General features: G+C 43.5%; 1 protein-coding gene across 1 annotated transcript in view; it reads left to right on the plus strand.

Annotated features, from left to right (window-relative positions):
• Nucleotides 1–11,518: 11,518 nt before the first annotated feature.
• The window catches only part of LOC119599284 (DNA topoisomerase I, mitochondrial-like), a gene marked incomplete in the record, with an annotated part of 7,086 nt that continues 2,540 nt past the window's right edge, over nucleotides 11,519–16,064 (plus strand). Inside the window, 1 exon segment of the mRNA XM_037949016.1 lies at nucleotides 11,519–11,747. Coding sequence (XP_037804944.1) covers nucleotides 11,718–11,747 — 30 coding nt within the window.

Consider the following 16,064-nt stretch of genomic DNA (forward strand, 5'->3'; position numbering starts at 1 on the left):
CGGAAAAAAAATCCGGAGCCGGAGTCTCTAAGGCAGTTCATTGTCACTTGCGACCTCGTTCTGGCAACTCCTGCAACGCCGCTGGTGCCAAACCGTATCGGTCTAAGCCGTTCTTCTGGATCCATCAGCTGCGTGGAGAGAGGGAGCATGCTGCGTGGGCAACAGCTTGCTCCTCACATTCTTTCGCTCAGGCTTTGACTCTATATATACGGGAGTGGGTAGAGACAATAATGCCATAGTTGACATTGACTGACGGTGGCCTTTATATATATATATATATATATATATATATATATATATATATATATATATATATATATATATATATATATATATATATATATATATATATATATACGGTGAAAAACGACATATCGCCTAGAGAAGTTAATTGCAGGTATCGTACGGGAAGTGTTGGTCCACTGAACCGCAGTTTATTAGAAGGGCATCCAATAAGCTTGTGGTGATGCTGCCAAATAACCGCTCAAATAATGAATTGAGAGAGGCCTAAGTCCTGTATTGGAATAAATGGCTGTTGAACAAACAACATACACATGCACACACATACATACATTATATATATATATATATATATATATATATATATATATATATATATATATATATATATATATATATATATATACATATATATATACATATATATATATATACATATATATATATATATATATATATATATATATATATATATATAGAGAGAGAGAGAGAGAGAGAGAGAGAGAGAGAGAGAGAGAGAGAGAGAGAGAGAGAGAGAGAGAGAAAGAGAAGAGAGAGAGAGAGAGAGAGAGAGACAGAGACAGAGAGATAGAGACAGAGAGAAAGAGACAGACTGAGACAGAGACAGAGACAGAGACAGAGAGAAACAGAGAGATAGAGAAAAAAAGAGAGAGAGAAAGAGAGAGAAAAAGAAAAAGAGAGAGAGAGAGAGAGAGAGAGAGAGAGAGATCTGATTTTTATTTTGAAATGCTTATTCAATGTAATATACAGTTGTATATTTGAAAAGGCATAGGAACTATGCCTAATTGTTTTATACAGCAGTATCATTTCAAGTACATTATCATAGACATGCGAGTAATTTACATAATGTTGATGGAAAAACATAGATCATGCATTTCTTGGAGTACAATGGAATGAATATATTTATAGTACATTTTACATATCTATATCCCAACCGTAACCTAGCTGTCACTACATCCATTTTTCTTGTTACTGTATGAGTTATTCCGTATATATGTTACGCTTTTAACATTTCATTTTGATATGATATTGATCTGCTAATTCCTATTTCTGCGTCACGTTCATTATCAGCCTCAAAAGAGAGTTTTTGCTTTAACATGCTGTGAACATGGCTAGGTGTTACGCCTATATCATACTCAATGAGGCCTTGTTAGGCTGATGACTTTGATAAGTTATCGACCGCATCATTGGAGCTTGATGTCGATATGAGATGTATCCAAAGCAATTTAGTGTTAACGCCCTTACGATGAAGTCTAGTTTAGTCTGCGTCTTGCTGTACAAACAAGCCCCGTGGCATCATTCTTAAGGGAGTTTATTGCATATAATGAAGAAAGGGAGTCGGTTACAATAAATGTAATTGTTTCTGTTTGATCAGCTGCTTTAAGAGCAACGGGTAAAGCAAATAGCTCAGCCTGGAGAATCGATGCCCAGTTATTGAGTCTGATGCCAACTTTATCAGTTTGCCCATTGTCGCTGTATATAACAGCAGCACAGTCTAACATATCCTCCTGAGGTATTACCGAACTGTCAGTGTATATCACCTGATTAATAGAGTAAACTTTCTCGGTGTTAGATATGTGGTTCAAAACGTAATTTTTTGCCTTAATTTTTAGAAACACATTACTTTCAACTACATTCTTAGGGATAACATTTGCTTTGATTCTACCAAAGTATCTTACATCCCATTGGTGGTATAGAATGTTTGTGCATAATGCCTTCAGAAAAGTGCATGTGCATGTCTTTTTGTTGTTGTTTTTTAACCCAAGTAGATTTGTCTCACGGTGTGAAAGAATGTTTGTGGAGCTTCTTTAGCTTGATTGCCATTTGATGATCTTAATAATTCTAAAGCTATCATAGAATTAATTTCGGTTATCCTTTGTTGGATACTCGGGATTCCCAGCTCTTTCATATTCAATTCCTTTGCCGTTTTCGTACAGCCAAGTGTAATTCTTAAGGATATATTCTGCATGATTTCTAACCTACTAATCGATCTACTTGATTGAGTGATTAATACTGGAGCAACATAATCTACCAGTGGTCGTATATATGCAGTGTGACTTATCCTTACAATTCTAATATTTGCTCCAGACAGGACATTGTTGCCGGCAACCGCCCTCAAGGCAGCCAGTCTACTCCTGCATTTCTGATTTAAGCATTCACCCTGTTCTGGCTTATGAGGAACCATGACTCCTAGATATTTGTAGGTCTCAACCTGTTCAATATCCATGCCATTTTATTTAAATATTTTGCTTCTATCTTTACAGGTGTGGCTATATAGTTTCCTTTTCTCTGTGTAGATAACTAAACCTAGTTTATTACATATAGAAGACACAACTGTTAATGCACTAGCCTCCGGGCTAGTACAGTGGTAACGTGTCGGCCTCTCATCTGAGGGGTCGGCGGTTCGCGCTCCGCCCAGGTGCGAGAAGTTGCAATTGTTGCCCGGAGGTTACTGCTGTGGCTGGGCACCGACGGCGGGTAAGGACTAGGTTCAGCCGAGTCAGCACCAGCTGACACACGTGAGCGAGTCGGCATTAGTCGACACAGGCCGGGCTCCCCTCATGGCATATCCCGGGTGAGGCTAAGCTTCGCATATCGGACTTATCCTTGTTAATGCACTCTTCATTTCGTGATAACATTTTGTATGAATAAGAATCATCAGCATAACTCAATTCAAGACCGTTGACCTTCGCCTGATGACATTTAATAAATGTATTCGTTACAACATTGAACGCCTTGTGGTGTTCCCAGTATCATGTCTTCCTGCTAGCTTATGTACCCCTGAAAAAGTACACTTGATTTCCTATTTTGAAAATATCCACTAATCCTTCTTAGGAGATATCCTCCTATTCCCACCTTGGCCAGTTCGTGTAAGATGATGTGCGGATTGGCAACATCAAATGCTGATTTAAGGTCCAGAAAGACAGTGAAAGTTGTGAGAAAGGTCGTAATGCTTGGTCACCTTCCTGGCAAAAACCCATGAAAATTAGTAGGTATCTAATTCTATACATGAGTCTATTTAATATCATCCTTTCAATAGTTTTGCATAAACAGCTGGTGAGGGAAATCGGTCTGTAATCAGTCATACTGTTAGGCTTTGGGTATTGGTATTATGATACTCTCAAGTGTTTGGCAGTGCCCCTTTCTCAGAAACCAGAAGATATAATTCGAGTACAGGATCGCCATGTACATTTCTCAGCAACCTAATTACATCATAAGTGACGCTATCCTTCCCCAGGAGCAGTGGGTTTTTCCTTTTGAAAGAGCGGAATCAAGCTCCAGCTGAGAGAACCGCACATCGCAATCATCACTTTGCTCTATCATCTCTTCAGTCATATCCCTTCTCTTAGAGTAAGATGCATTTAGACCTGAAATTGATTCTTCACTTAGTGACCCCCTTTACTATTTATGAAAAAATTTTCACTACCTTTTTTTTTGTGGGTCTGGATTGAAACTCAGACTCTTTTGTTTTTTTTATTCTATTTTTTTCCTTCCCGCCTTTTTTCCTAGTGGGGTTAAATTATTCAAGGGTTTACATTAAATTCCCCCTTTTTTCCCTTGCTATAATTAAAAAAGCCCCCTTTCCCCGGGACCTTCTTTGAAGGAGTTTTGGGTTTGGAAAAAGCTTCAGCATGGGGGGGGTTTCTGTTCTCCCTGTACGATTTGAAATTTTCCTTGTTATTTTTTTAAAAAACGGGAAAATAGCGGTTTTCTTTTAGTATTTCATAAAAATTTTTCGATGCAGTTGTTTTTTTTGTTTTTTTGGTCTACCTTATCTGATCTTTAACTGGTTTTTTTGTTTATCAAGTCACCCCCTAAATGTAGAGGGTAAACCTCGGGATAAAATCTTTATACAGTCAGAATGAGGGGGAAAAAAACACCAAAACCAATTTATCTGGAATCGTTATTCCTCCCCTTTTAAAACCCGGGAGCCTGGGGATGGGACAAAAAGGGATTCTGTCTCAGACAGTAAAGAAAAGGGGATCGATAAAGATCTGGAATAATTTTTTACATATTTTTTTTTCCCTCATCAATTAAAATCTACATTTCGGTTTTTCCCCCTAATATAGAGTTGGTTTCTTTTATTACCAAAAAAATTTTTTCACATTCAGGGGAAGCCAACAGTGAGTGATTTTTTCCCCCTTTCCCGGGTTTGATCTTCCCGGTTCATTAAATCGGATATTCCTGAAAATTTAAAGTCCCCAAATGATAACCGTGGCCCCGACCGGGGAATTCCAAAGTTAAAAAATTCGTTAAAAAAAAGAAATGGGGGAAAGATCCCGGGCTTTTGGGAGGCAGGGGAAATAAATTTTTAATAATTTAAAGGGATGAATTGTTCCCTTTACGTGACTTTTTAAAAATTTTTTGCCCTTTTTGGGATCGTGGGTTTTCCCTTTCTGGCCGGTTTTTTTTTTGGGGTTTTTTTTTTAAAAAAATTTTTGGGCAAAGGCGTTATGCGGGAAAAAAAACCCTTTTTTTTTCCCTTTTCAAAAAAAACAAAAAAAAAAAAAAAAAAAAAAAAAAAAAAAAAAAAAAGGGGGGGGGGGGGGGGGGGGGGGGGGAAAAAAAAAACAGGAAAAAAAAAAAAAAAAAAAAAAAAAAAAGGGGGGGGGGGGGGGGGGGGGGGGGAAAAAAAAAAAAAAAAAAAAAAAATTTGGGGGGGGGGGGGGCAAGGGGCCGACCCAAAAAAAGGAAAGGGGGGGTTTTAAGGGAAAAGGGGGGAAAAGGGGGGGCATTTAATTTGGAAAAGAAAAACAAAAAAAGGGGGAAAAGGGTTTCAAAGAACCCCCAAGAGAAGAGCCAAAAAAAGAAGGAAGAGAAAAAAAAAAGGAATAAAAAGGGGGAAAAAGGAAAAAAAAAGGGGGGAAAAGGGAAGAAGGGGAAAACGGAATTGGGGGACAAAATAAGAAAAAGGGGAAAGGTTTTGGGAGGGGGGGGAGGAAGAAAAGAGGGAAAAGGGGGGGGAAAAGGAAAAAGAGAGGGGAGAAGAAGGGGAAGAGGAGAGTAAAGAGGAGGGGGGAGGAGAAAGGGAAGAGAGAGAGGAGGGGAGGGGGAAAAGGAAAAGAGAGAGAAAGAAAGGGGGGAGAGAGAGGGGGAGGGGAGGGGAGGGGGGAAAAAAGAGCGAGGGGGGAGGAGGGGAGAGAGAGCAAGAGAGGGAAAAGAGAAAAAAGAGGGGGAGGGGGGGGAAAAGGGAGCGAGAGAGAAGAAAGAGAGGGGGGAGGGGGAGAAGAGAGAGAGAGGGGGGGGGAGAAAGCGAAAGAAAGAGAAAGGAGAGAGGAGAGGGGAGGGGAAGAGAAAAGAGAGGGGGGAAGGAGAAAAAAGGAGGGCCGAGGAGGAAAAGAGACCCCCGAAGAGAGGGAGAAGAAGAGAGAAGAGGGGTTTTTTTTTTTTTTTTTTTTTTTTTTTTTTTTTTTTTTTTTTTGGGGTTTTTTTGGAGGAGAGGGAAGGGGAGAAGAGAGAATGCAAGGAAGAGATTGGGGGGGGAAGGGGGCCCCCCCAAGGGGTTTTTTGGGAAGGGAGGGTTTGGAATTTAAAAAAAAAAGGGGAAAAAAGCCCCCCCCCCCCAGGCCCCCCCCCCCCGACCCCCCCCCCCCCGCGGTTTTAATAAAATATCCTCAAACAACATGAAAAAAAAAAAAATAAACAAATTTTTTTGGACAATCTATAACAAAAATCTTTTTTTCTTGTCCTCTTAAAAGAAAATTTTTAAACAGAAATTTTAAATTTTTAAAAAAGAAAAAAAATTATTTATGGGTTTTACCTGATATTCTCACAGGTTTTCTACGTAAAGGTTATGACAGAAATACAGGAAAAGTTTTAGGGGAAACAATAAATAAACAGTTTTACGTTTTTTTTTTTTTTTTGTGTTGTTGGTGTGTGTATACATACACCACACCCACACAAACACCCACACACCCCACACAAAACACACACCACCAACACACACACCCCACACACCACACAAAATAATTTTATTATTTTATTATATATATTTTTAATATATATATATATATATTTAAAATTAATATATTAAAATTAAAATATATACACCACACATTTAATAATAAAATTATAATATATATATATATATATATATTTAATATATATATATATTTATATATATAAAAACCCACACAAAACAAATATATATATTATTTTATATTTTATATATATTTTATATATATATATTTTATATATAATATAAATATATATATATTTGTGTTTTGGGGTGGGGTTGTGTTTGTGTGTGGTGTGTGTGTGTGTGTGTTTGGTGTGTGTGTGTTTTGTGTGTGTGTTTTGTGTGTTTGTGTGTTTTGGGTATGTTTACATGTATATATTTTCCAAATTAGTATATCTTTTACCCTATTATAAATTTTAAAAAATTTAAAAAATATTATCATATTATATATTATTTTAATTATATACATCCTTAAAATACAACATATGTGTTTATATATGTAAAAAACCAAATATGTATGTTGGTGTATGTATATATATAGGTATTAATAAAATTATATATATATTTTAAAATATTAATATTTTTTTTACATATTATATATATATACTATAAAATTATATATAAAATATAATATAAAAATCTATTGTATATATATACATACATACATACTATAAAATATTATATATTAAAATTATAATTATATATATATATAATTTAATTATATTATAAACATGTAATCAACACACACCAAAAAGACACACACACAAAAACCACAAAACACCCCCACACAAAACCCCCCACACATATTATATTATTTTATTTATATTTTTATATATTATTATATATATATTTTGTGTTGGGGTGGGGTTTTGTTTTGGTGTGTGTGTGTGTGTGTGTGTGTGTAGGTGTCCTTTCTTATTATATTCTTTTCTATTAAAATATATATATATTATCTTATATATAAAATTTTACCTTATATTTTTTGCACACGTATCTGTGTGGGGTTCTGTGTGTGCGTGTGGGGTTACGTGCGTGCGTGTGGCGTGCGTGTGTGTGTTGTGTGTGTGTGTGTGTGTGTGTGTGTGGGGTGTGTGTGTTTTGTGTGTGTGGGGTTTTGTGTTTGTGTGTGGGGTGTGTGCCTGTGAAATGTGTGTGTGTTTTGTATGGGGGCATGTATGTATATATGCCCCCCCCCCAAAAGTTTATTTTCCTCAATATGTTAAAAAGTATCCCCCCCCCCCCCTTTTTTTATTATCTTACCCCTTGGGAAATTGGTTTTTACCCCCGGGAATTTACGACCAAACTGCCCGCAGGGATTTTTACCATCGTCTCTGACCCAAAATTTTTCCCCAGAATTTTTTGTGCGTGTTTTCCGTTGCACCCATATTACACCCCCTTTTCCCCCCCCCTCCCCCCCCTTTTAACGCTTCGTGATCTGCCTTGTGTGGTTTTTTCTTCGAAAATGGTTAAGGGAAAAAGGTAGACGGATAAAAATAATAAAGAAAATAAAAAGTAGGAAAACTATCTGTAACGGGGTTTGGGTTTATCGAAGGAAAATTTTTTTTAAATAAGTGTATTTTTAGGGGAAAATGGGGGCTTCGATAGATGTTAAAAGTTAAATAAAAATGGAAATTAAAAGAGGTAAAATGCCGGGTAAATAGATAATTTGAATAGAAAATGGGTTAAGAGTTACAAATCTATCAAAATTTTAAATGGGGGCATATTAGATGCCCCAAAAAAAGGATAGATAGATAATCGATGGGAAATTAGATGATCGAGGGGTTTTAAGTCTAAAGACTGATCGCCAAGTAATAGACTTTTTTATCGCCCGATGATAATGGGGGTTTGGGGGAAGACAGCCCAACTAAAGATTTTCTTACGGGACCCCTTCTTTGGGGTTAATCGATCAATGGACAATTGGGAAAAGCCCGACAAAACACCAGCTGCAAGATACATAAACAAAAAATAGGGACAGAAAGAAAGGGAAAACACCTTTTAACTATTTTTCTCGGAAAAAATCGAAAAAAAAGGGCAAAAAACCCCCGGCTTAAAGAGGCTGCAAATCTTTTAAATGCAACAGGGGGAAATACCATTCATACAATAGCCATAACGTGGCGTCGTTTCCCTCCGCGTGGGAAGGTCTCGCTCCTCGACTGGGTAAATTCCCGCGTGTTTCCCTCCCTTCCCCCCCCCCCCCCTCCTTTTCCTCCCTGCCCCCCTCCCTCCTCTTCCTCCCTGCTCTTCCTCCTCTTCCTCCCTGCTCCCCCCTCCCCGTCCCTCGCTCCCTCCTCTTCCTCCCCCTTACTCCTCCTCCCTCCCTCGCTCCCTCACCCCCCCCTTTTCCCCTGCCCCCTCCCCCCATCCCCCCTTTTTCCCCTCCCCTTCCCCCCTGCTCCCCCCTCCCCTCCCTCGCCCCCCTTCCTTTTTCCCCCCCTTGTCCCCCCCTCCCTCGCTCCCTCCTCTTCCCCCCTCCCCCCCCCCCCTCCTCTTCCCCCCCCCTTCCCCCCCCCCCCCCTCCCTCGCCCCCTCCTTTTCCCTCCCTGACCCCCCCTCCCCGCTCCCCCCTCTTTTCCTCCGTCTTCCTTTTTAAACCCCATCTCCCCTTTTTTTTTCCTTTCCCCCTTTTCTTTCTTCTTCTCTCTCCTCTCCTCTCCTTTCCTTTCTTTTCCCTTTTCCCCAAACCCTCTCCCCCCCCCTTCCTTTTCTTCTCCCCCTCACCCTTCCCTTCTTTTCCCCCCTCCTCCTTCCCCCCCTTTCCCCCCTTTCCTTTTCCTTTCCCCCCCCCTTCCCCCCCCTCCTTTCCCTCACTCCCACCTACCCCTGTCCCCCCCACCCCCTCACCACCCCACCTTGTCTAGTTGTTAGTTTGTTTGTTGGTTTGTTTCCCGTGAATGAGGGTTTTAGAAAGATTTTTTCGTCAAGTGTTTTGCGTTATGTGTAAAAATAAAAAGCCCGTTTGGCTGTAAAGGGGGAGATACTGGAAATGATATTTTTTTATCCTTTTCCCCCCCCTTTTTTTCTCTCTCCTCTGCTCTCTCTCTCTCTCCCCCTTCTTCTTCACCTTTCCCCCCTTTTTCTCTCCTTCTGCTCCCCCTCCCCCCGTCTTTTTTCCCCTCTCTTCTCTCTTCCCCCTCTCTCCCCTTTCCTTTCTCTCTCTCTCTCTCTTTTTCTTTCTTCTCTCCCCTTCCCCTTTTCCCCCTTTCTTCTCTCTTCTCTCCCCTCTTTTTCCCCTCTCTCTCTCTCTTTTCTCTCTCTCTCTCTCTCTTCTCTCTCTCCTTTCTTTTTTTCTCTCTCGCTCTCTCTTCTCTCTCTCTGTTCTTTCTCTTTTCTGCCCTCCCCCTCCTCCTCTCTCTTTTTTCTGTTCTTTCTCTCTTTTCTCTCTTCCCCTCTCTTCTCCCCTCCTCTCTCGCTCTCTTTCTCTTCTTTCTCTCCCCTCTCCCCTCTCTCTCTTTTCTCTCTCTCTTCTCTCTCCTCGTCCCCTCTCTCTCCCCTCTCTTTCTCTCTCCTCTTTTCTCCTCTCTCTTCTCTTTCTGTTCTTTCTCCTCCCCCGGCTCCCCTCTCCCCTTCCCCACCTCTCTCTTTTTTGGGTTTCTTTCTCTTTCGGTCTCTCTCTCTTCTCTCCCCTCTCTGTTCTTTCTCTCCCCTTGCTTTTCTCTCTCTTCTCTTTTTCTTTTCCCTCCTTCTCTTCTCCCCTCTCTCTCTCTTTTTCCTCTCATCTCCTTTTCTCTTTTCTCTTTTCCTTCTCTCTCTTCTCTCCTCTCTTTCCTGGGGTTCTTCTCTCTCTCCTCCTCTCTCCCCTTCTGGGGCTCTCTCTTCTTCCTCTCTTCTCTCTCTGTTTTTCCTCCTCCCCTCTCTCTCTCTCTTCCTCTTTCTAAAATCCCCTCTTTCTCTCTCTTCTCTCTCTCTCTCCCCTCTCTTCTTCCCCTCTCTCCCTCCCCCCTCTCCTTTTCCCCTTCTCTCTCTTCCTCTCTCTCTCTCTTCGTCTCCCCCTCTCCTTTTTCCTCGTCCCCTTTTGCTTTTCTTTTTTTCTCTTCCCCCTTTCTCTTCTTCTTTTCCCCTCCCCCTCTCTTCGGGCTCTCTCTTTTTTTTCCTCTTGTTCTTTCTCTCCCGGGCCTCTCTCTCTCTCTCCCCTTCTCTTTTCCCTTTCCCCTCTCTGCTCTCTTCCTCTCTCTCTCTCTTTTCTTTCCCTCTCTCTGCTCTCTCTCTTCTCTCTCTTCTCTCTCTCTCTCCTTCTCTCCTCTCTCTCCTTCTCTTTCTCCTCTTTCCTCCTCTCTAATTCTTTTCTCTCCTCTCCTCCCCTTTTCTCTTCTCTCCTCTCTTCCCTTTTTGGTATGTTTTTATTTATCTTTGCATTTCTATGTATTAAAAATCTTTAATAGTCAAGTTTAAAAAAAAAAAAAGATGGGTATCCCGGGACAGACAACGATAGGTTAGATAGAAAATTTGGAAATTTTTGAAAAATGGGGTATATGAAAAATTGGTATAAGGTTAAAATTGGTAGTTTTTTATAAATAGGTAAAATGATATATGGGTTTAAAATAGATAAATAGGTGATGCTAGACAGATAGAGGGTTTAAATAAAATAGATAGGTGATAGATACCCCCGGAAAACAAAGGGATAAAACGGACTCTGTAGACCCGTTAATCTTTTCTAAAAGGTCAAAAACAAAAACAGAAAAATAGCCCTTTTAAATGGACACCCCGGGGTAAAACCGGAAAAATGAGCCCCAAAATTGTTTAAAAAAGGTTTAATTTGCCTAAAAATGAAATGAACTTTGCAGATTATTTCCTTTTCTTTTTTACTTTTGATTGACAAAAATTAAAAATCATTCATTATTTTATCTTTTCCCTCAAAACCCAAATCACTGTTTGCAAATTTATATCATGTCACGCAATGCAGTCGTATTTCTTAGATATTTGACTAGACTGGTAAAAAGGAAAAAAAAATCTAAATATAATATGAGCTTGACCGGAAATCCCGATCTTGAAGAAGGTGTCTTGAATAATCTACGTTTTCTCTCCTTTATTTTCCATAATTCGTTTTTAATACGATGGTGCTAAGTAGAGGGAGAGAGTCTTCGTTGCTTTACAGCAGAAGAAACAGATAAATAATCAGCGCAGGGCACGGGGGTCTTTGTTGTACCCAAATTCCCACATATTTAAAATAAGCGCCCTAAATGCGGTGCTCGTGAGTTGCCAGTGCGCGACAATGCCCAGCATCCTGGCCCCGTCTCCCGTAATGAGTAGTACGGCCTAATCCTCCATACCCCGATAGTTACAACTTAATAGAGATTCGAACAGGATCACGAAATCGGGAGACCCGCAGCCCCTGGGAAAACGCCACAAGAAAGAGGCGGAAATCGGCGGCCGAGGGCTCGCCGGCAACCGCGGCGCATGCGCAGGCCGCCTCCCTCGCGACTCTGTCTCTCGCCGCCTCGCTGGACTCTGCCGCGCGACGCCGAGCGGGACTCTGCCGATTTTCACCAAAAGCCCCACCATGTCTGACGCCGAGGACTTCGACGTGCCGGTGAGTGGCGCCCCGTGTTGTTCGCTGGCCGGCCTTGCGTGCCAGCTGGCTGAATTGGCGGGGAGGCGGGCGGAAAGGGGATTTTTTTCCGTGCGAAGCTTTTTCCCTAAGAGAGAAACATGGCTGCCGTAGACTAAGTCCCCCAATGCCGGGGCGTTTTTCTCCGTTTTGGCCCCGTTGCTGTCCCCTATTCGCCGCTTTTCCTCCCTCACGCGGCTCCTTGTGCGGCTGCAAGCTAATCTCCTCTGTTCTCGTTGCAGGGAGGCGGCACGGAAGCTCTACAGAACGGTAAGTCAGAGGCGGAGCAATCTGCCTTTAAAGAACAAAGTCCAGCTCGTGTCGAGAGAGACTTGGTGATTCTCCCGTTTCCTCTCCTCGCACGCTCTCTCCCCCCTCCTCGACGCCCTTTTCCCACGTCCTCATCCTCTTCCTCGCCCCGCGGGTGGAATGCTCGTGAAAATTGCGGATTTCTCAGGCCCAGGAGGCCGGAATGGCGGATTTTTCGGGATTTTGAGCCATTTAAGTTCGTCGAGGGAACTTAGGCGCAGAGACGCATGGCGGAACAGGGCCGGGGACTTGGTGCGGGATTCCCTTTGTTTCCTCGGCCAGGGACTTACTTTTTTTTTTAGCATTTATTGAGGGGAGTTTAGGACGGGAAAGGCAGTGCATATGGCGTGTTTTTTTTTTTTTTGGGTGAATTTATTTTTTTTTTTTTTTTTATTAGTTTCGTGCGTGGATTTGTGTGCGTGTGTGTGTGTTTGTGTTCTTGATTTATTGAAATTCGTATTTATCATGGGTTTATTACCTCGGATCGTGGACTCGCATCGAAGTTTCTCGTGATATTCAGTGTACAAGGTTTATTCTCTCCATTTCATCCAATATTTGTCTCTTTTTCACCCCATTCGCCTTGGGTGCATTTTTTTTATCTCCTCTTCGTTATTTTTTTTTAGTCTCCCGACCTGTTTTATTGTTATTTTTTTATTTTTAATTATCTCCCTGGTCTGCGCCATAAAAAAAAAATGAAGTTCATAACTAGTCAATGAAGCATGGGACGCGCGCGTGTGTGTGGTGCGTGTGTACGTATGTGCGTGTCTATACACAGGCCGGTCATTGTACGTGTGTGTGCGTGTGTATGTATGTGCGCGCGCCATAGTGATGTGGATTTAAAATCTCTGGGACTTTTAAACTGGTCCGCGTCGCATTGTGGCGCTCTCCCTCTCTCCTTTTCTCTTCTCTTTCTCTCTCTCTCTGTCTTAGTCGCTCTCTTTCTTTTCGTCACTTTTCAGCCTCTCTCTGTCCTTCTCATCCTCCCTTTTCTTGTCATTTTTAAACTGGTTTGGGTCGCCGTGTGGCGGCTTGCCTCTCTCTCTCTCTCTCTCTCTCTCTCTCTCCTCTCTCTCTCTCCCCCTCCCCCTCTCTCTCCCCCTCCCTCTCTCTCCCCCTCCCTCTCCCTCCCCTCCTCCCTCTCTCTCTCCCTCTCTCTCCCCCCTCCCTCTCTCCCTCTCTCCTTTTTCTCCTTTTCCCCTCCTCTCTCTCCTCTCACCTGCCTCTTTTCCTCCCCATCCCCCCTTTTTCTTCTTTCTCGGTTACCTCTCTTCTGTATCGGTTTTATTTATTTATTTATTTTATTGGGCTGTCGCGTGTATGCTAGTGTCCTTTTCCACGGGTCTCTCTCCCGTCTCCTGTTTTTTTCCCCGTTTTCCCTTCACACTTTTATCCGTCTGTCGCTTTTCTCGCTTTGCATTCCCCTCCTTTTGTCTTGTATTTTGCCTGTTTTTTTTTTTTTTTGTTTTATTTTTTCTCATTCGCGTTCCCGCAACCTTGTCTGCCCCTTTTTTGTTTCCCTCTTCTCTTCCCCCCCTTAGCCTTCTCCCCCTCTCCTCCCCTTTCCTCTCCTCCCCCTCCTCTCCTCGTCATTCCCCCTCTTCTTTTTTTGTCCTTTTCCTCCCTACTCCCTCCTCCGCCCTACCCCCTATATCCTTGTCTGTCCCCCTTCCTCCTCCTCGTCCCCCTCCCCCCTCTCTCCCCCATCCCTCCTCCTCCCCCCTTTCTCTCCTCCCCCCCCCCTCCCTCCTCCTCTTCCTCCCCCTACCCTCCTCCTCTTCCTCCCCCTACCCTCCCTCCTCCCTCCCCCTACCCTCCTCCTCCTCCTCCTCCTCCTCCTCCTCCTCCTCCTCCTCCTCCTCCTCCCCCTACCCTCCTCCTCCCCCTCCTACCTCCTCCTCCCTCCCGTACCCTCCTCCTCCTCCCCCCTCCCCCCCTCCCCTCCCCTACTGCCCCTCCTGTCTGGGTTTCCGAGCGAGGGAGACGGGCAGACGAGCAGACACGCACAGACAGACGGGCAGACGTTATACTAATTTCGCTTGATCGAATATTTTGGTTGGGGGGGGGGGGAAGGGGTTGTGATGGATGGAAAGTTGTGAACGGACACTTTTTTTTTCATTAAGGTCCTTTTATTCGGCTTTCATATTGTATTATTTCGTTCGTGTTGCATTTCAGTGGTGGTTTCGGGCCGAGGGAGAGTTAGGGTGATATGGGCGGGGGAGGGGGTACGGGGAGGGGGTAGTCGCGTGGATTTTCCCTTCCCCCCCCCCCCATCCCCATCAACGGTCCTTGTCGTCTTTCCCCGTTGGACACGGAGGTGATTGGGTGGGGGAGGGGGGGGGGCTTGGGAGCGGATGGGGACGGGGGTAGGTAGGCTGTACGGAGGGTGCTATCACTTTTGTCGTTAATATTGATCTTGAGAGTGCTGTTTTCTTTGCTCTTTGCTCTCTTCTCTCTCCTCCTCTCTTGTGTCTCTTCTCTCTTCTCATATCAACCTCCCTCTCCTCTCTTCTCTCTTGTCTCTTGTCTCTTCTCACTCCTCACTTTTCTCTCGTCTCTCTTCTCTTGTGTCTCTTATTCTCTCGTGTATTTTCTTTTATCTTTTTTTTTTTTTTTCTCGTCGCTCTCTGATTCTCTCTTCTCATATTAACCTCCCTCTTTTCTCTCTCCTTACCTTTCTCTCCTCGTGCTCGCCTCTTCTTTCTCCTTGTACTCTCTTAAAGTTCTCAAAAATTTTACATAGGTAAGAAGGTAATCAAGTGTATCAGTGTTTCACCTTATATATTTTTTATTAATGTGAATGTGCATATTCATATCAATATCCCTCCCCCCCCCCCGCCCCGTTTCTCCATCACTTCCACCAGAAACGGAAAGTTACGACACGTTCTCTCCGGCCGTGGGTACCTCCTCTCGCTCACGTTGACATGTGCACCGGGAGCTACTGGAGGAGGAGGGGGGGTTGGCAGGGATTGGGGGGTAGGAGGGGTGGCAAGAGGGTAGGGGCAGGGGCGAATCTTGATGAATTTAGCGAATGTTTTTCTCTTTTCTTTGAGAGATTCCGTTTTCGGTGTGTTTTTTTTTTATAATATTAATTTTTGTCGCTTTTTTATTCTTAGTGGGCTGGATTTGCCAAGGACTATATAGCTAGGTTGGTAGATAGGTGGTGATACGCAGGCGCGAGTTTTTGCGTGGGTACTGCAAGTATGTCCCAAGTTCATGGGTGTTTTAAACGATCGATTTTTGTATAGCTGTCCCAGATGGCCGCAAGAAGTATCGGCGTGGTCCTCCCTCGCTGTGGTTTCGTGGTTGTGACTTTGTTATACGTACTTGATTCGTGGTATCTGCTGTGCGTTGTAGGTCGTAGGTTCGTGGCATCTGCTATGCGTTGTATGTTGTAGGTTCGTGGCATCTGCTATGCGTGTATGTTGTGTTTCATTTAATTTGTCTGTGTCTGATGCAAAGAAGCTGTCAGCTTAGACCTTTTCTCCTATGCCAGCGTGTAACATATTTCTTTCGTGTGAATGTCTGTGGAGCAGTGATGTTAGAGCTACGGGGGGTAGGGGTTGGGGTGAGGTTTGCAAACCATTCGAGAAGTTTGGCTACTGCTGAAGGTCCCTGTCCCCCTCTTCCCTCCCACTGCCCTCCCTGCCCCCCTCTTCCCTCCCACTGCCCTCCCTGCCCCCTCTTCCCTCCCACTGCCCTCCCTGCACCCCTCTTCCCTCCCACTGCCCTCCCTGTCCCCCACTTTCCCCTCTCCCTCTCCCCTCCTGTCGCCCTTCTCCCTCTCCCCCTCCTTTCCCCTCTCTCCCCCTCCTTCCCCTCTCTCCCCCTCCTTTCCCCCCCTCAATCCCCTAATTTCCCCTCTCTCTCTCCCTCCCTCTCCCCCCCCCTCTCTCTCTCTCTCTCCTCTCTCTCGTCTCTCTCTCTCTCTCTCTCTCTCTCTCTCTCTCTCTCTCTCCTCTCTCTCTCCCCTCTCCTCCCATTTTTTCTTCC

This window comes from Penaeus monodon, chromosome 42, assembly GCF_015228065.2.
Source record: "Penaeus monodon isolate SGIC_2016 chromosome 42, NSTDA_Pmon_1, whole genome shotgun sequence".
NCBI classification, from domain to species: domain Eukaryota; kingdom Metazoa; phylum Arthropoda; class Malacostraca; order Decapoda; family Penaeidae; genus Penaeus; species Penaeus monodon.